Source organism: Xenopus tropicalis, chromosome 4 (genome assembly GCF_000004195.4).
Source record: "Xenopus tropicalis strain Nigerian chromosome 4, UCB_Xtro_10.0, whole genome shotgun sequence".
Taxonomy (NCBI): Eukaryota; Metazoa; Chordata; class Amphibia; order Anura; family Pipidae; genus Xenopus; species Xenopus tropicalis.
The window spans coordinates 55,921,827-55,948,312 of NC_030680.2; the positions used below are offsets into that span (position 1 = coordinate 55,921,827).

General features: G+C 34.3%; 1 protein-coding gene across 1 annotated transcript in view; it reads right to left on the reverse strand.

Moving 5' to 3' along the window:
* Window positions 1-26,486, reverse strand: part of cdh8 (cadherin 8) — a 224,035-nt gene that overhangs the window by 84,566 nt on the left and 112,983 nt on the right. The window contains exons 4-5 of the mRNA XM_002935052.4: window positions 10,822-10,941; window positions 5,235-5,402 (exon numbers count right to left, since the gene is read on the reverse strand). Coding sequence (XP_002935098.2) covers window positions 5,235-5,402; window positions 10,822-10,941 — 288 coding nt within the window. The remainder of the gene's footprint in view (window positions 1-5,234; window positions 5,403-10,821; window positions 10,942-26,486) is intronic.

Below are 26,486 nucleotides of genomic sequence, written 5' to 3' on the forward strand. Positions count from 1 at the left end.
TTAATTGCTTTTAGGAATTAACAGAATCTTTTCAAAGCATAATATAACCTTTTTTGTTTCCATTTACCCCTATTATAATTATCATGTCTTATCCATTAAGCTTTTGCAACATCTTTTGTTATGCATCACATTATTTTAGGTAATGGATTATTATTATAAATTAGAATGCAAATATATTTTTTATGAGTAGGCAATTAGAGTGTAATAATATTTACCTGATCACTATCGATGAGCGAAATATTTTGCCAGGCATAGATCTGCATCAAAAAAAGTCAATAAAGTTGCAAGAATCACAGTTTTGAGAATGTTTTTACAGTTTCGCAATTTTTTTGGTGAAGCAAAATGGGACAGATTCACTCATCACTACTGATCAACTTTCAAAATATTTCTCTGGTCATAGTTTGGACACAGGCCTTTAGTAGATAAAAGCCAAATTTGAAGATCTGTTTTCTTGACAGATGCATCAAACACTTTAAAGGGGTCTTTTTTGAATTTCATTATGACCAGAAGGTAGAGATTTCACACCAAACTAATATTTTTGTCTGTAAGATAAGATGTGTAGTTTCAAGATAAGCGGGGAAATAATTTTACACACAGTTAAAAATGATAAGCATAAGGTTGAAAAGGTTATTTCAGAAGTAGAATAATCATTAAACAGTGATATTGCTATTATACATTAGTGTGTCAAATATTTATTATTTCAATGTGCATGGGCAATGTGCATGGGCAAAAGGGGTTAAAAGTAAAAGCACATGTAGTCTTTCTGGGCTACATGTATTTCAATGACAGATCACGAGTTTCTTGATTTGAACAAAGTACTTAAAATATTAAACATTAACTAGAAAGGGAAGTTTGAGAACAAACTACATGGTGGGTTGAAAAACGTGAAGTCACTGAATGAAATCTGATCTGCTGTTGGCTCCTTTTTCTAACCTTGGACCCACAGTTATGTAGTAAAAACCACTGTGCAAAGTTTGGGGACCCTGGTTTTAATAGTGTCTGAATGGCAGAAATGTAAATTTCCCCACTGAAAGTCAACGAGTGACATCTGATGGGAGGTTGGGCTCTGCCCCCTTTTTCTAACCTGGAACTGAAGTTACCCAGTGACTAACTCAGCCAAGTTTAGGGACCCTAGGATTAATAGTTAAAGAACGGCAGCAGTTTAAATTTAAACCAATAAAAGTCAATAGGTAAATTGTGATTGGTGATTTGTGAGTGTGCCCTGGCATAGTGTGAGAAAGGCAGCATTTTAAATTTAACAAAAAAAATTCAATAGGTGAAGTTGATGTTGGTGGCTTCACCCACTTTTTTTAAAACCTAAAAATCTAGTCCCCTAGTGGCCCTGGTGTTAATACTGTGAGAATGGCAGAAGGTTGAATTTCCCCATTGAAAATCAATAGTTAAAATCTGGTTGGCTGTTGGTGGCTCCACCCACTTTTTCTAACTGCAGTTACCTGGTGAATAGCTGTGCAAAGTTTGGGGACCTTGGTATTAATATTTAAAGAATAGCAGCAGTTTAAATGTAACATCTGAAGTCTATAGGTGAAATCTGATTGGCTGTTGTTGGCCCCGCCCACATTTCTAAACTTGGTACATAGTCACCCAGTGACAAACTGTGCAAAGTTTGGGGACCCTGACATTAAACACGTGAGAATGGCTGTAGTTAAAATTTCCCCACTGAAAACAATGAATTCTGGGGGCCCCGCCCACATATTCTAACCTTGACTATGAAGTCACCCAGTGACTGACTGTACAAAGTTTGGGAACCCTGGCATCAAACCAATAAAATTCAATAGGTGAAATCTGATTGGCTGTTGGTGGCTCCGCCCACTTTTTCAAAACTAAACCTGCAGTCCCCTAGTGACCAACTGTGAAAAGTTTGGGTACCCTGGGGTTAATACTGTGAGACTGGCAGCAGGTGGAATTTCCCCATTGAAAGTCAATAGGTGAAATCTGATTGGCTGTTTGTGGCTCTGCCCACTTAAAAAAAAAATACGTAATCACCCAGTGACTGACTGTGCATAGTTTGAGAACTCTAGCATTAAATCAATAAAAGTCAATAGGTAAAATCCAATTGGCTGTTGGTGGCTCCGCCCACTTTTTCTAACCTTGAACCGCAGTTAAGAAAAGCACAAGCAACCTGCTCCACTATAGGGCTTAGAAGTGTGGAGAGTTTGGGTGTTGTACCCCTAAAACTGTAGGAGGAGTTGCGTTTAGGAGATGAGAGGCGCTAAGAATAATAATAATAATAAGAAGAAGAAGAAGCGGAAGAATAAGTCGAAGAACAGTATGTTGGGGTTTTCAACCCAACACAATTCCTATATGTCCTATGCTATCCTAGGACAAATAAGACCCAAATGTGTCCTAAAAGAGATCATGTAAGAAATCAAACATGAAACAAAGCAGAAGTTTTTGTCGGTTCTATTATTGTGTAGTTACTTAAATAATCTTTTATCTCGAAAACATAATACTGTGGATAGATCTAATCATTTGTTGCTGAAGCTGTTCATTGTTTTCCCACATTGGATAAAAAATCTTATCTTTTTGGCTCTTTTTTTTCCTATATGTCTCCTTGATTAAAAAAAAACTATGAAGTGTTCATTTTCATCAGTGGGTTCTCGATCCTATAAGCAGGGAATTAATAATAAAATAATAAAATGTTTTTTATGCCCCAAAAGAATTTGATATGGGGATGTTTTAAAAATGTTATTTAGGCCCACAAGAATTTTTATTCTTGTGGGCCTAAATAACATTTTTAAAACATCCCCATATCAAATTCTTTTGGGGCATAAAAAACATTTTATTATTTTATTATTAATTCCCTGCTTATAGGATCGAGAACCCACTGATGAAAATGAACACTTCATAGTTTTTTTTTAATCAAGGAGACATATAGGAAAAAAAAGAGCCAAAAAGATAAGATTTTTTATCCAATGTGGGAAAACAATGAACAGCTTCAGCAACAAATGATTTTGATATGGGGATGTTTTAAAAATGTTATTTAGGCCCACAAGAATAAAAATTCTTGTGGGCCTAAATAACATTTTTAAAACATCCCCATATCAAATTCTTTTGGGACATAATTTTTTTTTTTTATTATTTATCAACTAACCATGTAACCATTAACTGGGAAATATTTATACTCTATTAAACATATTAAATATATTTATGTTTTTGGTGTCTATAAAAGAAGGTTGAAAATGTTCTGTTTAAACACATTAGATTTGGAAATGTATCCATCTTGAATCTGTTGTGCAAAAAGCTATTTGCACAGACTCCATAGGATTTATTTTACCCTAAAGATATATTTAAAGTGTCTGGATCTTTCCTCTTCCATAAAATAAATGATCATGGCATTCTAGCACAGCTTGACTGTACAAACTATGTGATTCTAATGTATTTAAAAACAACATTCACCGCACTAAGTCTCAGGGAGAAATCTTTGCATTTTTACAGGATACTTTAATGGCTACCTTTGGGGGATCAAAATGCTGACTTTTGTACTTGTAGGCTTAAGAACAACAACATACAACAGAAAATGCTCATTATTTCAGTAGTTTGTATATTTGTAGTAACTGAGTATGTACAGCTGTAGATTTTTTCACAATTAAACAATTTACAATTATAACCTATAATATATGGAAGTGATGCCCAACCACTGGCATGTGAACAACATACCAACCAAAAATATCTACAAAATGAAAGCATTTTTAATAAGGACTACAAAATATTCAAATAGGTTTTATGTTACTGAGCAGATATGGAATGCCAAGCAGCTCATTACATCAGTATTGACAAATATTCTTTTTTTTTATTATAACACATGATAAACACATTTATGGAGGTACAGTATTGGATTTATTTTTCTTTTTTTTGCTTGTTTGTATTTCAGTTCTTGCATTGCAGGTTTGCATTTGTACTGAACTCACCTCTGGCCACAAACAATATGACACTCTATTCTAGGTTAGTAAGAACAGAACATTTACCATGCCAATAATTACTCTTGAGGTGAGAAATTTCACAGAAATTAACCTCTAACAGTGATTCTTAGTTTAAAATAGACAGACAGACAGACAGCTCTAGAGGTAAATAAATTAATGTTAAAGGAGAACTAAACCCTATCACGCTCAACTCCCTCCACTGCCCCTCTTCAATCTCCCTTCTCTCAGCATCTATTCATTTCACATTTTTCCCTGAAATAAAACTGTAGAGTTGTGCAGTGAGTTCAAAGGCACCATCTTCCCTTGTTTTCAGATCCTTTTCTAACAAAAGTTTTCCCAAAAAAGTGATCAACGCACCAAAGGCCACCCTTTTAGATGAGAGGAACTGAGCTTCCATTTGAAGGAGAGTAGGTGGTTTTTCACAGTGAGGGCAGTGAGGTTGTGGAATGCCCTTTCTAGTGATGTGGTAATGGCAGATTCCCTTAATGCCTTTAAGAGGGGCCTGGATGAGTTCTTGAACAAGCATAGTATCCAAGGTTATTCTGATACTAATATCTACAGTTAGTATTACTGATTGTATATATATATATATATATATATATATAGTTTATGTATGTGATAGTATAGATTGGTAAGTATAGGTTGTGTGTGCTGCGTTTACTTGGAAGGGTTGAACTTGACAGACTCTGGCCTTTTTTCAATCCTATGTAACTATGTATATAAAACTGCCTTTGATTACTATGCCATTGTAACTACATTCTGGCTATTGTCATGACAAACCAAAGTACCAATTTAAACTCTTAACATTCATATTTTCATTATAACACATTATTAATAGTATATTCCTATTTGCACAGAGTTTGTTTTGCAAAACCAACAAAAGATATTGGTTTACAAAAGATTTTCTTTTTTAGATGTAATTTGTAGTTAGTGGAAATGTCAGTGTAAGGGATTCGCCCCTTATAAGTAACTAGTACTGCAGTTATAATACTTTGCTGCTTTTCTGCAATCTTACTGTATTTCTATTCTTTTTTTCAAACAGTTCATTTACGCACAACCACAACAACATGGTTTGGTAAAAGTAAACAAAAATATAGGCAAAAATACTATATATATGATTGAATTTGCTCACGCAGCCGAGTTTGAATATGTGTGTATGTGTATGCTGGTAGTCTTGAAAATTGATTATATATAATTATATATATAATTTTAATGCATGGTGCCATTCTGTAATACAAATATCTTATTTCTGAATATATAGTAATATTAAATCAAAAGAACAACATTACTTACTCATTGCAAATTTGGGAGGATTGTCATTGACATCAGTTAATGTAACCGTGACTGTTGTAGTTCCAGACAGCCCGCCCATGTGTCCACCCATGTCCTTAGCTTGAATGACCACAAGATATTCTTCTCTGGCTTCTCTATCCATATTAGAAAGTGCAGTCTTAATAATGGCTAGAACAGAAAAATTATTGTAGAAAAAAATTATAATATATTCTTATATTAATGACCTTTTATACCAACTTTATACCATTATATGAATGTTATACCAGTTCATGCAATCTAGAGCAACTTTTTCACACTTCAGTGTTTAGGAAAATGATACACAACACAGGTGTTATTTGAATTGACAGTGTTCATTTGTCCTGCGTTCAATGGCTTTTCACATAGTTTCTTTATAAGATCATGTTTTTATAATATACCTTCAGATTCATCTCTAAGGTTTCATAATTACAGCATCAAAAAACATTCTCCTGTCAAAGGACAGTTACAAATGCATCCATTTTATATGAGTATTCAGTCTAATATTAATTTTTATCTAACCTAATATCTAATATTTAGTGATGAGCGAATCTGTCCCATTTTGCTTCGCAGAAAACTGTGTGAAACTTAGAAAATTAGAGAAAGGACAAAAAAAAAACCGCAAAGCACGTTTGTTCTGCGTCTTTTTTTTTGTTGCGACTGCGCCTATCTTTGATGCGCGATGAATTTTCCCGTGGCGAATTTCCGCAGAAACAAAAACAAAACAATTCACCAATGGCAAAAATCAGAAATTCGCTGCAAAACCATGCCTGCCGAAAAAATTCACTCATCACTACTAATATTGTTTTTGTTGTTACCTATACATTTTTTTTTAAAAGTTAGGACAACTGTTATGAAGTGCCTAGGATTGTAATAGTACAACCCCAAAAATAAGAGTTTCTCTGTATTTTATATACATGGGAATCACTGGCAGGTTTTGAATCTTGCCAACCAACTTCAACGTTGGCCTTGCTAATAATATTCATATACTGTATATGTAGACTGTGAACTTTCACCATAACCTGGGAGAGAATTTAGTAAATGTTGAGGAGAGCATTTAGTAAAGGAATGGCTCATTGGTCAAGTCACTAGACTTTAACACAGGGAGAGCTGTGATTTTTGCCTCAAAACCGTATCTGGGGACATCAGTTAAGGCTTATCAGTTTTTGAATTTGTGATTTTTTTTTTTCAATTCACATAAACTTGAAATTATACCATCTCAAATGTTTGTTGATTTATTAAAAATATACAAAACCTCATCTAATTAAATTGTAAAAAGAAACCTTGAATGATTCAAATTAGTATTCTATCATTTTCAATAGGTCTAAAAAAATCAGAAAAACTGAAATTTGACTTCTACATGAATTTGTAAGCTTTCAGATGGCAAGAAGTTTTACATTCAAGCTTTTTAAATTTTGCTTAATAAATATTGAACATTTAAGTTTTGGAAACCATAATCTGAATTTGAGAGTTTTTGTGCAAAAAAATATGAATTGCGAAAAAAAATCAAATTTGAATATAAATAAATGACCCGCATAAATTCCACACAAACTTTCTCCTAATATAGATTTATTATATAGAATGCTTATCAAAGCTAACAATGCAACAAAATATAATAATGTAAACCATCATGAGCATTTGGCAGTCCATTACTTAACTGTTTATTTACCTTCATGCAGTTCAAGATAATGTAGATTACATAGTTGTAATGTAATGTGTTTACATTTTATTTGAAAACTGAGTGAAATAAAAAAAACAATGATGGGATTAATTTCCCATTGAAAATGTGTGAAATGGAAAACAATAATGGGATTAACTTCCCTTTGAAAGTATGTGAAATAAAAAACAATGATGAGGATAACTTCCCCTTGAAAGTGGGTGAAATAGAAAACAATAATGGGATTAACTTCTTCTTGAAAGTGTGTAGAAAACATTCACATGCTAAACTTAAAAGTGTGTAGCAAAAGGACAGGTTGACAATGAATATGCACTTTTTTACCATTTTCAAGTTAAACTCGAACATTTCTAGTATTTAAGGCTTCCATAGCATTCAATGGTACTTGACAGATCAAATCTGCTGATTTTTAAAAAAAAAAATATATATATACAGGTATCGGACCCCTTATCCGGAAACCCGTTATCCAGAAAGCTCCGAATTACGGAAAGCCCGTCTCCCATAGACTCCATTATAATCAAATAATTCAGAATTGTAAAACTGATTTCCTTTTTCTCTGTAGTAATAAAATGGTACCTTGGAATTGATCCCAACTAAGATATAAATAATCCTTATTGGATGCAAAACAATCCTATTGGGTTTAATTAATGTTTTATTGATTTTTTAGAAGACTTAAGGTGTTGAGATCCAAATTACGGAAAGACCCCTTATCCGGAATACCCTTGGTCCCGAGCATTCTGGATAATGGGTCCTATACCTGTATATACATTTTTTTGGAGAAAATTCCCAGAAAACTCTGGGAAATTTTTCAAGAAACAATATGATAAAAATCGAGAACTGGTGAAAACCAATTTGTGAACCTCGAATAGAAAAAAAATTACCTTTTCTCAAAATATCTTAGTAAATGTGCCCCTAAATGATATGTTAGGCTTAATTGTTATAATAAGCCTGTTTTCGAAATAACCATAGAGTATTTTTAGTATACATTATATATGTTCTCCATTACATTACTGATCAATACTGATCAAAGTAAAAGTAGTTTCGAGTGGGTGTAATCTATAATCAGGTAGTTAAAATAAATGCTAACTTTACATATGATATATGTCTGTTGGATTTCCTACCTTAGAGAAGGGTAAAGTTGGTATACCCTGCACCTCCCCCAATCAGGTGATGCTCTCATGTGATGTGTGTATCAACTACCAACTGCAAAAAGAGATGAAAAACACACCCTATGAAATGCACTTAGAGTCTATCAAAGTGTAACTTTTAATGTCATTGAAATATTCTATAAAGTTACAAAAATTTGGGATTTTTGTTTCCCAATTAACATGAAAGGCCCTACATATTTTGGTCTAAGCCCTAATCTAACATAGGTAGTAACTTCTCTACTTGCAGAAACCCATGGTAGCCACATATTTACTAATATAACAGCACTAAACTAAATAGCAAAGCATTATGTGGGCCACATGATATGGGCCCTGATATGATTTTGGACTTAATATTTTATGCTTGATATTTATTACAGTACGTTTTTCAGTATATGCTAGTCCCAGTGTACTCTCAACAAAACCACCTCAAAATTAGCGTATCTTACACTTATTCTTACTATGATCTTCACAATCTTAGATCTCAACAGGAAAACCACCCAGCACATGTAGCTTTTTGTTTACTTAATATAAAATTTAATGATACATTTTATTAGATGTGATCTGCTTATGGTGTTCAATTTCTCTTTTTGCAGTTGGCAATTGCTTTCTTTAACCCTAATCATGTAAATGGATGATGGAGTGTTCCAGTACTTTAATAAAACATGTGATTGTCGTACTTACGAGTGCATGTGTGCAAGGGGGTTTGCTTAGAATACAACAGTACCAAGGAAAAAAAACAAGAAAAAATTTCCATAATCTTTGTTTATATGAGGAAGACAAGGTGGACTAAAGGCAAGAATGCATATTGATCTGGTGTAATGCCTATGTGTGTACAGTATATGCACTTACATTTTCATGCACTTACATATTTTATTCTCTCTCTGTTGTACTTGCCTAATAAGCAAAAAGTGAGATTTGTTCTCTAACTGTCTAAACAGTACTAGGACATATTATTTATTACCATGGCTAAATCTGTTTCACCTAAATATTAAGTAAAGAGAGCCCTTCGGCAAGTCAGTGCCAAGCATATCATAATTTTAAATTCTTTCAGATATTACTAAAGGATATCAGCAATCATAGTTCAGATGTCAGCTAAGTATAATGCATCTTAGAAGCAAGAACAAGTAATATGAAAAGATAACATATCTCACACTACAGTAATGGTATCTTTTTTTCATGGAGATTTTGATAACTTGACTCCTAGAAAAATGTTTCTTCCAACTGTAAAGCAAGAAATCTTTTTATTTATTTTTTTTGCCAATGTTAGGTTAACTTGTGGAAAGCATTCATCAATGTACTTTAAAAATGAGAATAGGAGGTAACTGACTCTTCCATGCAACATTCTTGCCATCCCAGTTATTATTTTTCAAAGTCACGCAATGTATTTCTGTAGACATTTAACACATACTTGGTTTCAATTCTGTACCTTAATTGAAAGAAATTACTTATCCTGGAGGACATTCTTGATAAAGTAACTGACTGCTAAATGTAATAAGTATTAATGTTAATTTAGTCTACTTGCACTGTATTTATAAGCTACTAAGCTTGTGAAAAAGGACTTTTGTTTCTCTGCAGTATTAGGCATTATATATATTATACTGTCTGTTATGTGATAGCCTATAGGACTCTTTAAGTTAAATATTTTTTGTCCTTTTATCCTTTTCATTGTGTGGAAATGCTGAAATAAATGCTAAATAAAACTTTCAAATGTGCTAAGCAATATTTTTTTAAAGCTGTTAAAACTTTTACAGACCTTGGGAATGATATAATAGAGATCATTATAGAATTAGTGCACATCTAAACATTGTTTATACTCTTTTTAGTTCTCTGCTATTGATTACTCAATAATTATCACTCTCCCTATGCAGATGTTTTATTGGTGCTGCAATATAGAGCAATTATTTCAACTGTCTTTAATTGGTGATAAATATATGAAGATGCTGGGCTATTTGTAAAATGAATCTAAAAGGAAAAGTGTTGAGTTTCATGTTATTTTGCACACATACTCTATATTTTGACTGAATGGATGGCAATGCAGTAAACAGAAACAGGATGTTCTTATAAAATGGGATCAATAATTCATTAATGATGATCTGTTATTTAACAATTATTGTATTAATTACACATGGTGTATTTAAACATCTAGCTTATATTTCAGACCTAAGCAAAAATATAATTTATGATATATTTAAGATAACATCTCAGTTACATTTTGTATCACTATTTATATTTATTTTCTGAGCATAGTATTTCATTCACATTGATCAACATCGTAATTTAAACAGGGTTTATCAACCTAGGTTTAGTCGTGGTCTGTTGGTCACAACCAGCATGTAGAAAATGACCCAATGAAGAAAAGACACAATTTTAGTTTAAAATGTTTCTTTGATGATGGTTATAATTGGAATAGTAACAAAGATGATGAAGATGATTATAATGTGTTTGCATAGATTATCTGGTAAATTTAGGGTCTGGGATTTCTAAATAAAGGATTATTTATTATGGGTACATTTACAGGCTATTGTCACCTTATTACAGAGAAATATTTAAACAGTACTCTGTAGGGAAAGGCATTGCCTGTTGTCAGCTCTTCTGTAAAAGCCAATCTTGTACCTGTAATATTATTAATACTACAAATAACAACTATAATAATAGTACCAGCAGCAGAAGTTTTTTATTTGTATGGTCAGTCAAAAATAATTTGAAATTACAGGCAGAAATATAAAAAAGTTATTTTTAAATAACCCACCTGTGTGAGGCTCAATAGAAAAATAAGGCTGGCCTTCCAAAATGCTGTATACCAACTTGGCACTGTTTCCATAAACAGGATCATCTGCATCTGTTGCTGTAAGCTTTGTGACATAGGTACCTGGGTAAAACAAAACATATTTTTATTAACTTGTATTCAGAAAGTATATTGTATATTGTAAAAATGTTCATCAGTGTGTTTCTGGAAAAGCAAAAAGAAGAGAAACATTTTCCCAACTGATATAAGGTATTTTCTGAGAAGTGACTGCAATTTTATTACAATTATTGATCATGGATAAACCTTTTCATAGATGTTAGGATAAACTTTTATTACAACTTTATCGATCTGTTAAAGCCTTAAGGGCTTCTAACATAATAAACTATGTATTCATATTTTGCTTTCAATCATATTTAAGCATCTGGGTGCTCAGAGGTCTCCAATGCATACATTTTTGTTATACTGAATACTTATTCAATGATGCACTGGCATCTCTAATGTTGATTCGCATTGCTGCTATAACTAAGTTTATTATCCACAAGTACTCTCAAGTCATTATCCACCAAGGATTTGCCCAACGTAATTCCATAATTTGTGTATTTTTATATACCAAATGCATCAAATCTCATGTGCCACTTAGCTGCCATGATTGCCTGTTTGTCTAGATTTACCCCTGTAAAGATGCCACATTCTGCATAGAATTAATTGGCATGCATAGTTTTTGACATCAATACTGTTACACACTATACCAAATCATTAATGAACAAACTGAATGAAAAGTGGACCCAATACAGAAACCTGCAGCACACCACCAACCCTACTACAGGTACTATAATAACAACCACTCCCTGTGCACTGTCCTTTAGCCAGCATTATATCCATGTGCAAGTGGCAATAACAAGAATTATATACCGTATTTACCATATAATGTGATCCATTACAAAACTTTCAAATAACTTTGAACCAACCAACGTCCATCCAAACCACTTGTACTATACCAGATTAGAGGAAGTGTAAGAAAATAAGAAAACTGTAATAGCATGCAGAGATGTGCAACAAATCTTCAAATAAGAAAGACAATGTGCAACATTCCAAAAATGGTTGGATTGTGGGTAAAAACATGCTGAGCTGCACTTATTTTGTGCACTTTACTAAATGAGCCCTAACGTCACAAATAGTGATGGGCGAAATGTTTCGCCAGGCATGGATTCGCGGCGAATTTCCGCGTTTCGCCCTTGGCGGATTGTTTCGCGGGCGATGAAACAATAGCTGCGCGACAAAATAATAGCCGCGGGCGACAAATTTTTTTTGTCGCACAACATTTTCGCTGTTTCGCAAATTTTTCGCCGTTTCGCGGATCTTTTTAAAGATTCGCGAATTTTTCGGAACAGATTTGCTCATCACTAGTCACAAAGTATACAGATTTGGAAAATATTAAATTACTTATGGGTCTGAAACTTATATGAATACAGAGAAAAGTGACTTGAAATAAACACAAAGTACAAGATAACAAGAAACTGTTAATTGTATTGTTTAGCATTTCCAATGCATAGTAACCACTTGACTGATTATGATAAGTAGACCTTATTAAGATTACATTAACGTACACTGACCCTCACCAGTTATAAATTAATTGTTGAAATTTCTCCTGACAATCCTTTACCAACCACACTGTCTAGATAAAAGGAATAGTGAGCAAAGGAGGAAGCAAAATAAAGAGTGAGTAAAATGCACAGAAAGAAATATAGGGTCAATCACAAAACGTTGAAAAAGTAAAGTAAAACAGCAGAAATGGGTCGGGGGAAAGGGGAGCTCAAAAAGTAAGAGGGAGAAATGTAGAGAACACAAAACCATGTAGTAGGTCATGTAAATAGGTCAGTGAGATAGATGAAAAGATAGGGGAAGGATTAAATAATAAGGAGCAGAAACAAGTATAATGAGGAAGGAAAGATGAAAGGGGAAGAAAAGGAGAATGGAATAAAGCAGCTATAAGAGGAGGGTCGAGAAAAGAAGAATAGAACTTGAAAACATGCATAAAATTAGACAATTGGTATGGAAAAGAGAAAGAAGGAAAGAGCATAGGGAGTAAACCAGAACCACCATCCTTGCTGTTGACAAGCATTAACTTTGTCCCTGAGAACAATTTAAGTGGGAAAGTATTTCTGAAGAGAAAGTTAATTTGCATAAATCACATACTGTGAAGTTTAGAACAGAAATAAGTCAATTGCATTGTCTTCTAATGTCTTCTAATGCATGCCTTGACGAGTTTTCAAGTGAAGCACCCCTCCTTCAGATTTTCTTGCAAGTTCCAGTAGACTGATCTTTTGAAACATTTCTCTTCAAGGAAACTAATAAGCTTTCTTTCTAGCTGTCTCTTCATTGTGGCTGGCATATTTAGCTATTTTAAATGGAGAAAAACTAGGAAAAACACATAATGCATAAGCACATCTTACCCAACAGAGATCCTTTCTTTACTTAAACTCTTATAATCTCTCTCTTACTTTACTATCCATTTTTTAGTTGCTAACAGCTATTGATTCAGTGCCTTGTACAATGGCCCAGTTGGAATGTTATTCACTTCAAAGAGAAAAGTATATTTGAGTTCCATCAAATTTTTCACCATAGTATGCTCTATCAGTATCTTTATAAAATGCAAATGAAGTAAAATCATATCTTATTGTTAGTTTTGCAAAGATGACTGTATCATACAAAATTGTGTTGAAAATTTGTGAGAAAAGGGGGCTGCCAAAGCAGCACCCTAAATTCTTTTATTTCCAAAAAATTAAGAATTATCTCAGCTGCAGTTTTTCCAAACTATCAATCATAAGAACTGGAAGTGCAGCAATAGTGACAAGCAGAATTTTTCTGCAGGTATGTATTCGCTGCAAATCCCACATTTTGGCATTTGTGAATTTTTTTTTGCTAAACTGCGTCCAAAATTTAGAGTGAGAAAAGTTCATGGTTGTGTCAAATAAGTCACAGTTGCTTAAAAAAGTTGCATTTATGTAAAAAAAAGTCACAGTCACATCAAATAAGTTGCAATTGCATCAAAAAAGTTGTGCACATCAAAAAAGTCACATGGTAGCAGCATTTTGCAAAATGTTTGCATGACAGATTCTCTCCCAGCTCCCAGTAGATATCAGAATAGCACTCGATAGTAAGAAATCCAAGTCCGGCTTGGGACTCCAGTTACATAGGAGTAGGTGAAACAATAGTTTATCTAAAACCAGTTCTAATGTGTAGCGCTGGCTCCTTCTGAAAGTTCAGACTCCAGCACAATTCACTGCCTACATGGTTTGTCCTGTGTAATGTGCATATTAAACAGATATGGTATATCTACCTTTTCATAAGTAAACAATGGCTATGCTAGGACATCTCTCACATACACCTACAGTATGGTTCCTGTCCAGTCACACATGTACAAGGTTATATACAATTCATGTGTATATTAATGTGTGACCATGCTTCTAGTTGGTTCTTGCTATAAAGTTGGGTGATTGTTGTGATGTGTTACCCTTAAATTGTAATAGGTGAATTGTGAGGTCATCTTGCTATACTATTGTGGGTCATTGTATAAATGTATGGGCAACAAGTCTGCTAGGTTTGTCTTATACATTTATGAGTGCAGCAGTAGCACTGCAAATGGCATCACTTTTAAATGTTGTTTAGTGATGCCATTTGTGTCATAATAAGAATTATATATTACCGGAATACGACCCATTATCTAGATAATAATTTGGATCTCCATACCTTAAGGGTCATATTTATCAAGATGTGAGTTTAGAGCTTAATACATAAAAACTCACTCACGTTCAATTCATTTCTATGGTGGTTTCAGAAGTGTAATTATCAAAAAGTGAGTTCTAACTTTCACTCATTGATAAATACACTTCTTAAAATTCCATAGGAATGAATAGAATGTGGGTGAGTTTTTATGTATTAAGCTCTGAACTCTCAAAAAAATTTCATTACGGTAATGATGCTTCATTGTTATTTGTATATGACAATAAAGCTTGAAACTTGTTATATATTATTATAATATAATTATATATCTATATATTCATAATAACAGAAGTCAGCTCAACGTTGCATGTCTATATAGTCATAGAACCCCTCAATAACTTCTAATATCCTTACAGTTTACTATCAAGGATGTATTATTACAATGTATCTGTTAACTGGAAACACATTATTCAGAAAGCCTGAGCAAATTGCAGGTAAACCTTTGTTCCTGTAAAAAAGCTTATTGAAGCAGTAGAATTCTTAATTAGTGATGAGCAAATTTTTTCACCAGGCATAGATTTGCAGCGAATTTCCGCATTTCACCTTTGCATAATTGTTTTGCGTAACTTCTGAGAAAATTCACTGCTGCAAAATTTGTCGCACGTCAAAAAAATCACCTCTGTTTTTTCAGATGGCAACATGGGAAGAATATATTAGCCAGCTAGCCAATTTTAACCTGTGGGATACACACAGATGTAGAGCTAAAATAAAATGACCTTCTGGTTAGAAATCTACTTCAAATCTAGCAGAGGGCCAGTGGTTTGTCTTTACGCATCTTTACGCTTTACATGCTAACAATGTAACCATGCTAACCATCTCAAGACATAGAACCAGTTTTCACTCCTTCCAGGAGCAGGCCTGTTAGATAGATAAGATGGTTCTTATCTTAGTTATAATGTTCTACGTATGAAAACTAGAGTAAAAGCACCATAGTTTATAACAGCACAATAATATATACGCTATATATAAACTGGATTAAATGTCATATTATGTAACCATTCCTGTTATTTTTCACATTGTCTTTATCTTTATTTTTTAACGGGTGCAAATGATTTTTATTTTGCCAACACACAGTCTTTAGAGCAAGAGATGGATAGTAAGACTCTATTTTCAGGTATTGCTAGCAAAGTACAATCAGAATGCATACATATATATATACATACATACACACACACATACAGTATATACATATATATACACAGACCCCTGTTATAATTATTATTTGGGTTTTTTATGAGACCCAGATTAAATCTGAAAGTCAGTTATGTGGTGTCTTTAAATTATTGGCTATACAAAAGGCACAACTGAATCTAACGTAGGTATGAGGCCCTTTATCTGGAAACCCAGATATATAGAAACCTCTGAATTATGGAAATACTATCTACATTTTACATTTTAAGTTCACTTTCATTTTAATTTGTTACGCTTTCTTATTTTTCTGTAATAATACAGTAGTACCTTGTACCTCATGTAATTAAACTGCATGAATCCATATTGGAGACAAAGAAATCCTAGTGTGCTAATTCAATGTTAAATATATTTATATCATTACCTGTTTTACATTTCTCCAAGGAAGGACTAGATTATTTTGTTGGCTAGCACAGTATAGTAATGTGTACATAAGCATGATCTGTATCTGCATAAAATGAGCATACATAATCTAAAAACATGCTGGCAAATTTGTTAGAAAAGAATATCTACATATTATTGACATCATGCTCACTAGGACATTTGTATGAATAATTTGCAAGTTCAACTGGTAGTCAATATAAACCTACGGATATTACTAAGCAGTTAATATATGCATACAGCAAAGGCAATGTAAATATTAAAGACTCCTTTACTACTCAATGAATAAAGAATATTGTATTTATTTCAATCCATTAAAAGCATTAACAACCCCATATAGAATGGCTATATATATGGGGTAGTTAATGCTTTTAATGGACTGATTTTTTTATTCATTGAGCAGTAATGCAGTCTTTAATATTTATATGCATTACCCTCTCTTGATCGCTAGGGGGGTTTCTAAGGCCTCACCTTGAGTTTGCGGTGCAGTTTTGGGCTCCAGAAGGATATTAATGAGCTGGAGAGAGTGCAGAGACGTGCAACTAAACTGGTAAAGGGGATGGAAGATTTAAGCTATGAGGTTAGACTGTTGAGGTTGGGGTTGTTTTCTCTGGAAAAGAGGCGCTTGCGAGGGGACATGATTACTCTGTACATTACAGGGGAATATAGGCAGATAGGGGGTGTTCTTTTTTCCCATAAAAACGGTCAACGCACCAGAGGCCATCCCTTTAGATTAGAGGAAAGGAGCTTCCATTTGAAGCAGCTAAGGTGGTTTTTCACAGTAAGGGCAGTGAGGTTGGGGAATGCCCTTCCTAGAGATGTGGAAATGGCAGATTCTGTTAATGCCTGGATAAGTTTTTGAACAAGCAGAAAATCCAAGGCTATTGTGATACTAATATCTACAGTTAGTATTAGTGGTTGTATATATAGTTTATGTATGTGAGTGTATAGATTGGTAAGTATAGGTTGTGTGTGCTGGGTTTACTTGGATGGGTTGAACTTGATGGACTCTGGTCTTTTTTCAACCCTATGTAACTATGTACAGTAACCATTACAGTAATTATTTCTCTATGGAAAATCACCCTTTAATTTTTTCCAACCCCAACTGCTACTTTATTAAAGACCTCTGACCTCTAAACAAGTGGGACAAATGAAAGGCAGCCCAAAGTCAGATAGATACAGTACCACTAGTTAGAACATGCCTGGACTTTTCTTAAATATGCCTGTTATTGCAGTAATCTTGATATGAGTATATAGATAAATTGTGATTTTTAGCTCACAAATGTTGCTGGGCTGTATATCCCCTTTTAGTTTGCATTTCACTTAAACATTCCCACTAGCATTTCATCCTGCTAACATAATCTGTGCAAGGTAGTAGGGGTGATCTGCTAAATAGAAAATATACTATATTAGCATATCTTGAGTGTGAATACAAAGTTCCATCTTCATTTTTTTAAGCATGAACATAGGCCTGCAGAATTTTTTTAAAAAAAGCTATAAAAATATTGCAAGGGTTGATGCATAAAGGGAAAGTCAACTAGCAATACCTAATACTTTATATACAGTATGTACAAATCAAAGGCATTCTCACTAGACTTCAATAAAGTTTATCTGTAGTAGTCAGAAATAGCAATGAGCAACATTTTTCACCAGGCATAATTTTGCTGTGAAATTCTACATTTTGCCATTAGCTTTTTTTTTTTTTTAAGAAACAGGCGCAAAAAAATCAGCATGCCAAAAATCTGCCGAGTAGGGAAAAGAGTAAAAAAAGTCACATGCATAAAAAAAATTTTTTGTACTGAGCTCTATATTGTCAAGAAGAGTTTAGCAATTTTTTTATATTTAACTTTAAATCCAAGATATAGGGCAATGTCAGTTGTTTCCCAGGGATTCCCTCAGTCTCCTGAACTGATGTCAGTAGCTCACCACCAAAAGCTAATGTGAATAGACCCTTGTCTGTTTAACCATGCCTTAGAACAATGGAAGGGTAATAAGATAATAGCTCTCCCAGACACCTCTCCTGAAGGATTCATCTTTCTGAACTAGGAGCTCCAGTGTTTCTACGCTGCTATCATGCCTTTACTTCAGGCTAATTACATATTCCAGTGGATAAAGTACTGTATATCAAAATATTGTTTTTCTTTGAGAAAGTTTTGGCATTGGATTTTGCAACTAATATATAAACCAGACCCATATTCAACTTTGTGTATTTCTTAAAACTTCTATTTACCAAACTTAGAAAATCAATTTAAGGGATGAAGTTGACTAGTTTCATTACTTATATATTTAACTGACACAATACAGTATGGATCATTGGATATTAAGAGCCCATTTGGGGGAATATGTTCAAGTAGATTATGTTCAGTGTTCAGCTGCATCACTATGCATTGCATCTGCGTTTTCCACATGCTTGAGTCAGATTGTGACTTGACATAATTGTATTTGGAGATTAGAGATGGGCAACTATGTATTGAAACGTTTCAAAATTCTTGTTTCATAATTATGTCACAAAGTAGATTTTAAAATATCTCTTACTTACTGTAATCTTGCTAGACTGAACAGAACTGAAATATAAATTTAACTTAATCGCCAAAATTATATTAAGGGACACATAATAAAAGTCATAAATGGAAAAAAATGAACATTAATGAGAAAAAAAATGCATTTTAGAAGTTTGGAGCCATGTGGTACTCTAATCCTTATTATGAATTCTCTTCAGTAGGATTGGCAACGAAGTGGGTGTCTTAAGCACAAACTAACCTGGCATAAAATGAATCATAATATAGTTACAAGATATTTGGTAAATATATATTACTGCAAATAGCGATTAGCAAAACTGCTGAAAAATGTTCAAAATGCCTTGAAGTCAATGGTCATTTTTTTGCTCTAAATGCTTTGGAATCAATGAATATTTTTCTCATGGCAAGTGTATTCAAGTCAATAGGCGTTTTTTCTTGTGATTCTCGAAAAATTCACCACAAATCCAATATCCAAATAAAAAAAATTTGCACATCTCAAATCACAAAGTCACAATTTTACTTTGTGTTAACCACGTTGTTGCAATCATAATAGTGCTGTAACTTGGTGTATATGTTTTAAAGAATAAAGGAGACAGATGGGATAATTATTTACAGTAAGTGTAAAGCAAGAGTCTTACAAAGGAGACTTTTCTGTTGGTTAAGTAAGGAAATACATCTCACTTAGTTATATTGTACGATAGGGTTGACAAACTTAATGAACCCAGTAAGTGAAGTTATATTAGTAAATCCAATTGCTTCTAAATCTCTAAGGCTTAATGTTACCATGATAATTATAAGCCCATTGCACATATTGTGTACTGTTTTTGTAATGTTTCTGCTTGCTGACAAAGGAAGATTAAGGGCCTCCATAAAAAATAGAACTTTGGTGCTTGGTTGTGTTGCTTTGGTGTATTATATGTGTATTGCAAGAACTGACTCGGCGTCTAAGCATTATTCAAAGAGAATAATGTAATGGCTGTCATGTGGAATACAGGCAAACAAAGACTTTGGAAAAGATATAAAATGTTTGAAAAATGATCTTTCAGGGCAAGGCTATAAATATCATCATAATGGACTGCTCAAATTTCATGATGTTAATTTTTTAGAAATGTACAGAACAAGACAATTTTATGTCATTATTAAAAATGTCTTGCAGATGCTGAATTCCTAAATGCATTGAACATAGTCTATGCTACATAGTCCTGATTAGTATACTTGGATATGAACCTGCTTACGTTTTGCCTGCCCATGAATTACAATTAGGGATGTAGCGAACCTCACAAAAAAAGTTCGCGAACCCGTTTGCGAACTTCTGCCAAAAAGTGCGAACTTTTGCGAACTTTGCGAACCCCATAGACTTCAATGAGAAGGCGAACTTTGAAACCTAGAAAAGCCATTTATGGCCAGAAAACTGATTTTAAAGTTGTTTAAAGGGTGCCACGACCTGGACAGTGGCATGCAGGAGGGGGATCAAGGGCAAAAATGTCTCTGAAAAATACGTTGTTGACACAGCGTTGCGTTTTGTGCTGTAAAGGGCAGAAATCACACTACATTTTTAAACTTGTGTAATAAACTGCTTTTACAAGGACTATTGGGTTACAGCAGATGATCAGCAGGACAGCTGCCCACAGCAGCTACATACAGAGCAGTAGAAAGTAGATTACTAGTCAGCAAAGCTACCTAAACTGTCCCTCAAATCCCTGCACAGCTCTCTCCCTATGCTAACTCAACAAGCACACACAGGCAGAATGTAAAATGGCTGCTGGGCTTCGGTTTATATATGGAAGGGAGTGGTCCGGGGGTGGTCCAGGAGGGAGAGCTGCCTGATTGGCTGCCATGTATCTGCTGGCTCTGGGGTGAGAGGTCAAAATTTGGCTCCAGCTAAGGCGAACCCAAAATTGCGAACATCGCTAAAAGTTTGCGAACTTGCGAACTTGCGAACACCCTAATTTCGTGCGAATTAGTTCTCCGGCGAACAGTTCGCTACATCTCTAATTACAATGTAAATGTAAGGAAAACAATTGTAAACTGTATTTTTATCTGCTTTTACCATTACAAATAATTATAGACAAATATCAATGCAGTCTGTGCAGGTTACTTCCTATAACTTCTCTATACACTATATTGTAGTACATTTAATATTTATGTTTTGTACTTAGAGAAAAACAGAATAGATATCATCTGCTCATGCACCCAAAATGTATTACGTTCTTGATAGTAACACATTCACATATAAGCTGTATTTTACCTGGAATGTGTCACTACAATGAACTATATTCCATTTTTACTTAAGCCCCAGATTTGAATTAATTTGGTCCCATGAGCAATGTTAGCTATGCACATGATTTTATACTACACCTCTGGGACTTTTATACATTTTAATGTTTTGCAATTGGCTGCTATAGCAAGAAAGACTGAGGTTACAACTGCAATTTCCTCAGAAGTAAGCAGAGAGAAAGTTAAGTAAATGTTTAGCTTTCTTAATTAAATGTCAAGCTTATTGGTCCTTTCTTAAATCCATAATGTCAATTTGCTGTTTTTTCCCACAGTTATAAAGAATTTTTTTTAATAAAATGATCCTAGTTCGGATAGAATAGTAAATGAATGTGTTTAAGTAAATCACTTGGGGGTTTCTAAAATTAACTTCTCAAATTTGTGGGGAAGTTAATGCTAATAAACTAATTACAGCAGTTGCAAATTTGCAAACATACATTTTTCCTTATTCCTATTTGTATTGTGTTCATTCTGCCCTTAAGAGAAGGTTCCTTTACCCATTTATTTAATTTTATATTTTATTTCCCAATGCTTGCATATCTCATTTCCAACATGTATAACACAGTTTAAAGCTGTTCATACTGTATACTGTGGATGCCTTGACATGGATTCTGACAAGCCTTCTGCACCACTCTGCATTTATTTAGCCAGGTGCAAGGATAGGTGCAGTTGTAATACTCACTGATCGTGTGGTTTGAGAGGGAGGGTCTTTGAGGAAGCCCTGGGTTGTCAGTTGGCTTTTGTTGCACTTTAACTACTTTTTTGTAACTCATGGCTTTAAATTTCATATTGAATACTTAGCCAACAGATAATTTATGTCATAATAACTGACCTGTTAAAGAATCTTGCCATACTGACATATGCATCAATAAACATTGCCCTTTCAATTTTTTTACCCTAAAACACTGTTTTGTGATATTATGTGTGCCTCCTCAGACATCACATGACAGGAAATACTGCATCTGTAAATGTAACAGGATGAAATGTGGGGAGCTTTCTCCATGTATTGGCTTATGTAATGTATTGTATGTATGTATGTATTCCCTTGGTTTGGGTGTGGGTGAATTGTACAAACCAGGGGGAAGAATTTAGTACTTTAAATGGCAGTTTTTCTGTTTGGAATTATCCAGTGGAATGTGCCACTACAAAAGTATATTTTTATCAAAATGCTTTATTTAGATGAAGATGGTGTTTTACATATGGACTGTCTTATTTAATATATTTTTTATAGAGGCCTGCAGTGCTGTACTTATAGGGGAATCCCAGGACTACTGATGAGTGAATTATTATGGCAGGCATGGATTTCATTGTTTTGCCATTGGCTTTTATTTCCACAAAACAGGCACAACAATTTGTCACATTACAAAAAATAGTTTTGTAAGTCAAAAAAATTGTTTAAAAAAAAAATTTTTTTGACATGTGCAACAATTTTTTGGGACGCGCAATATTTCTGGTGCTTCGAGCATCTTTTGCCATTTCGTCAATCTTTGAAAAGATTTTTTTCAGTGATGAGAAATGGGACAGATTCACTATTCTTCACTGATATGGAACCCATTCTGAAAGATACAGAAAGATGTGGTACCTTGTGTGATAACTCACCCTACACTCATAGCATGTAAATGACTGTTAGTTTACAGTGCTGTATATCAATCAATATATAATAAAAGAGACACAAGTTTAATAATACATACAATTAAACCAAAGTTAAATTCTGGTCATTTACTAAGGGGCTGATTTACTAACCCACGAATCCGACCCGAATTGGAAAAGTTCCGACTTGAAAACGAACATTTTGCGACTTTTTCGTATGTTTTGCGATTTTTTCGGCGTCTTTACGAATTTTTCGTTACCAATACGATTTTTGCGTAAAAACGCGAGTTTTTCGTAGCCATTACGAAAGTTGCGTAAAATCTTGCGATTTTTCCTTAGCGTTAAAACTTGCGCAAAAAGTTGCGCTTTTTTGAAGCGTTAAAACTTACGCGAAACTTCGCACCTTTTAAGTTTTAACGCTACGAAAAAGGCGCAACTTTTCGCGTAAGTTTTAACGCTACGAAAAATCGCAAGATTTTACGCAACTTTCGTAATGGCTACGAAAAACTCGCGTTTTTACGCAAAAATCGTATTGGTAACGAAAAATTCGTAAAGACGCCGAAAAAATCGCAAAATACCGATCTTTACGAAAAAAACGCAATCTGACTCATTTCGACCCGTTCGTGGGTTAGTAAATCAGCCCCTAAGACTCACATGTTTGGCCTTTTCCCATATTACTACCTGAGTTCATAATTGTATACACATACACACACGTATATACACAAACAGATAGAAACATACAGTATTTTAGTGAGATTATATTGGGATTTGTATTTTTTTTTTTTATCAGTGCCATGGTTTCTGGGTCTCAGTTACCAACTTTGAGTTCAATTGCCCTGTACAATAACCTATAGCAACCATCCAGCAACAGACTTATTCTACTGCAGTTCATAAAATGAATGCAGTTCTCCCATTGAATGGTATGGGATACTAAAATGGGGTCAATATTCATAGTGTTTGTACATAAGCAGAGTCTTAATTGTCATTTAAATAATTCAGTATTCTTATTGTAGAAGTCTTCATACAGAATCTAGCAACAGACTCTAGTGAACACTAATGGTGCATGATTATATTAGGATTATAGCATTTTGTACAGGAAACATCAAAAGCATTTGAGATGTTCTATATATTGGCAAGGTGCAAAGGCCATAGGTATGCATATAGGATTACAAACAGAGCACCATTGGGATTTTATTATTTTTAAATGTGTAGGGTATGTGTCATACACAGCTATTACTTTCCCACATGGCTTTGTCTTTTGACTCACTTTGCACAAAGGTATTAAATTCTAGAAACAGCATTTTTAGAGCACTTTGAAATGGGATACAGTATTCCAGCAAATCCTTTTTATGAAGATTTAGAGTACAGATTCAGTGCATTTCTATTCTCCGAAAGCTTTTCATCAACATTTTCAGTCATGCTAATACAGAGACTCCACAGAAAGCTTAAGACATTTTTCTTACTGTTTAGTGTCTTCTTTTCTGGGTTTTCAGCAGATGTACATTCTGCTTAATCAGCTCAATGCCTAGTTATCTTGCACTGCTAGTTTTATTTGGAAGTTGCATGAAGAAGAATAAGCTACTCTATTTTGGAGTGACAAATCATATTTTTTACTTATTATGAATATTTCTATTTTAGCTGTTGGCTTCCTTCTGTAGAAAATGCCATTACTGATATAAAGATATGTAGCCATATCAACCTGCTTCGCTTATTACTAAAGGAGAAGTTGAACTGAAAAAAGTAGTTTATCAGCACAAACTGAAGTTTATATTAATCCCTAAAAAATATGAATTTTTTTTAGTAGAGCAGCTTTGGGGAAAAGATTTTCTTAAATATAAAAAGTAATGGTTCCCTTTGTGCGATCATAGGGTCATGTAAGCAAATTATTGTCATTTATTCATTCCATCTATAACAGATACAGAGTTAATAGATCATTCTCAAAAATCATTATTTGGTTTTTAAGCCCTAACGTTAAGGCCCCATGCATGGGCGTCCGCAGAAAATTTTCCAAGGGGGGGCAAGTAAGCTAGCATCATCCTGCAACAGATAAATATATATATATATATTTTTTTTTGCAGGATGATACTAGGGGAGGCTAAATATGGCCCATACACAGACTGACCTACGGCTAATGTGACACTTAGTGGATTCACTGCTGACGTAAAAAGTTAACCTCCCAACTACCTCTTGCCGTTCCCACTGACTCCCAGGGATACTGTACAAAAGTGCGGGTGGGGGTGCTTTTTTTTTTTACCCTAAAATGTTTAGTATTAGTAGTAAAAGTATTCATACGCGCACTTCTGTTAGGGGATCTGCAAACATTTGTGTTTGGGATCAGTTAGCTTAAAGGGGTAGTTCGCATTCGAATTCACTTTTATTTTTAATGGTTTTTCAGTTATTTAGCTTTTTGTTCAGCAGCTCTCCATTTGGTATTTCAGCAGCTATCTGGTTGCTAGGGTCTTATTTACCCTAGCAACCAGGTAGTGATTTAAACAAGAGATGGGAATATGAATAGTTAAGGGGCCTACTTGGAAAAATAAGTAATACAAAATTATAATAATAATAAAATTGTAGCCTCGCAGAGCAATATTTTTTGGCCCCCATTTGAAATCTGTATAGAGGGAGAAGAGAAAGGCAAATTATTCAAAAAAATTAATTAGGAAGACCAATTGCAAAGTTGCTAGGAATAGGCCATTTTATAACATACTAAAGGTTAACTTAAAAGTGAACCACCCCTTTAGATGTGTTTATGTTAGTTTTATAGCAAGAAAGGCAGTGGGTACTGACTCCCCATTATATACAGTGAGATGCAGTCCGTATTTACAAACCCAGCACATTATATGCCATGAGGAGCAGTGGGTACTGATGGCAGATATTCAGGCCCTGGCACTATAACACTGGCACGGATACACAACATTGGCCCCACTGTAACTTACTATAAATGAACAAAACAATGACAAAAAAAAAAAAAAAAATAGTAAGTGCAAAAAACAACAACACATTTATAAACTCACAATGAGCTTTTTCAGAGGGAAAGAGTTAACTTACCCTCCATGTGTTAGGGTAGGGGATAGATTATAAATTAAACAATTTAATGTCAGCTAGTGATTCTTTAGAACTGTATAGTACCTGTGGGATGAAAACTGCAGCAAAAGTTGAGAGTTGGTTCTCAGGTAAAGTTACAGCTGCAAATTCATCTTTTCAGTCTTTATTTCTGTTTCCAGTTTGCAAAATCTCCCGATCCCTGTGTGCATCTGTGCTCTGATTGGTCAATTTTACTGTCTGTCAAGGAAGCTGTGCTCTGATTGGTGAATCCACAAGAAGAAAGATCCAATCGGAGCACAGCAAAAACGGGCTTGAGGGGAAAGTGCAGAAACGGAGTAAGGTTTTTGTTTTTTTTGCTACTTTTCCAGGGGGGGGCAAGTGCCCCCTCTTGCCCCCTTCTGTGGACGCCCATGGCCCCATGAAAGACCTTAACAAAGCACTGCCATGTCAGATTCTCTTGAAGTGCTTTGTGGTGTTTTGCTTGGTGCAGTCAGATAGAGTGTCAGCTGAGACATTCAGTGAAGAATTTTTCAAGTTCTATTTTTCAACAGTCACAATATCACACAGTAACAATATAACCAACAATGAAAAAACAACCTATTGGAGTTTGACTGCACCATCATGAGCAGTATATTATGTAACTACCCAGCATGAAAAACTCAGTTTAACAGTTTGCAGATGTGCCCATGGCATCATCTCTTTGCTCTTCTTCAAAGTTCCTTCAGTTTTAACATACTCCATGTACCTCCCCTGTTAGTGCTCAGCACTTCTCTGGTTTCTTTCAGGCTCCCCAATCTTATGCTATCTTCTAATGGTCCTAGACTCTCCTCCATTTATTCTCTTTTTATCTTACCTCATTTACCTGTGCTAAGAGCACTACCTTCCTTA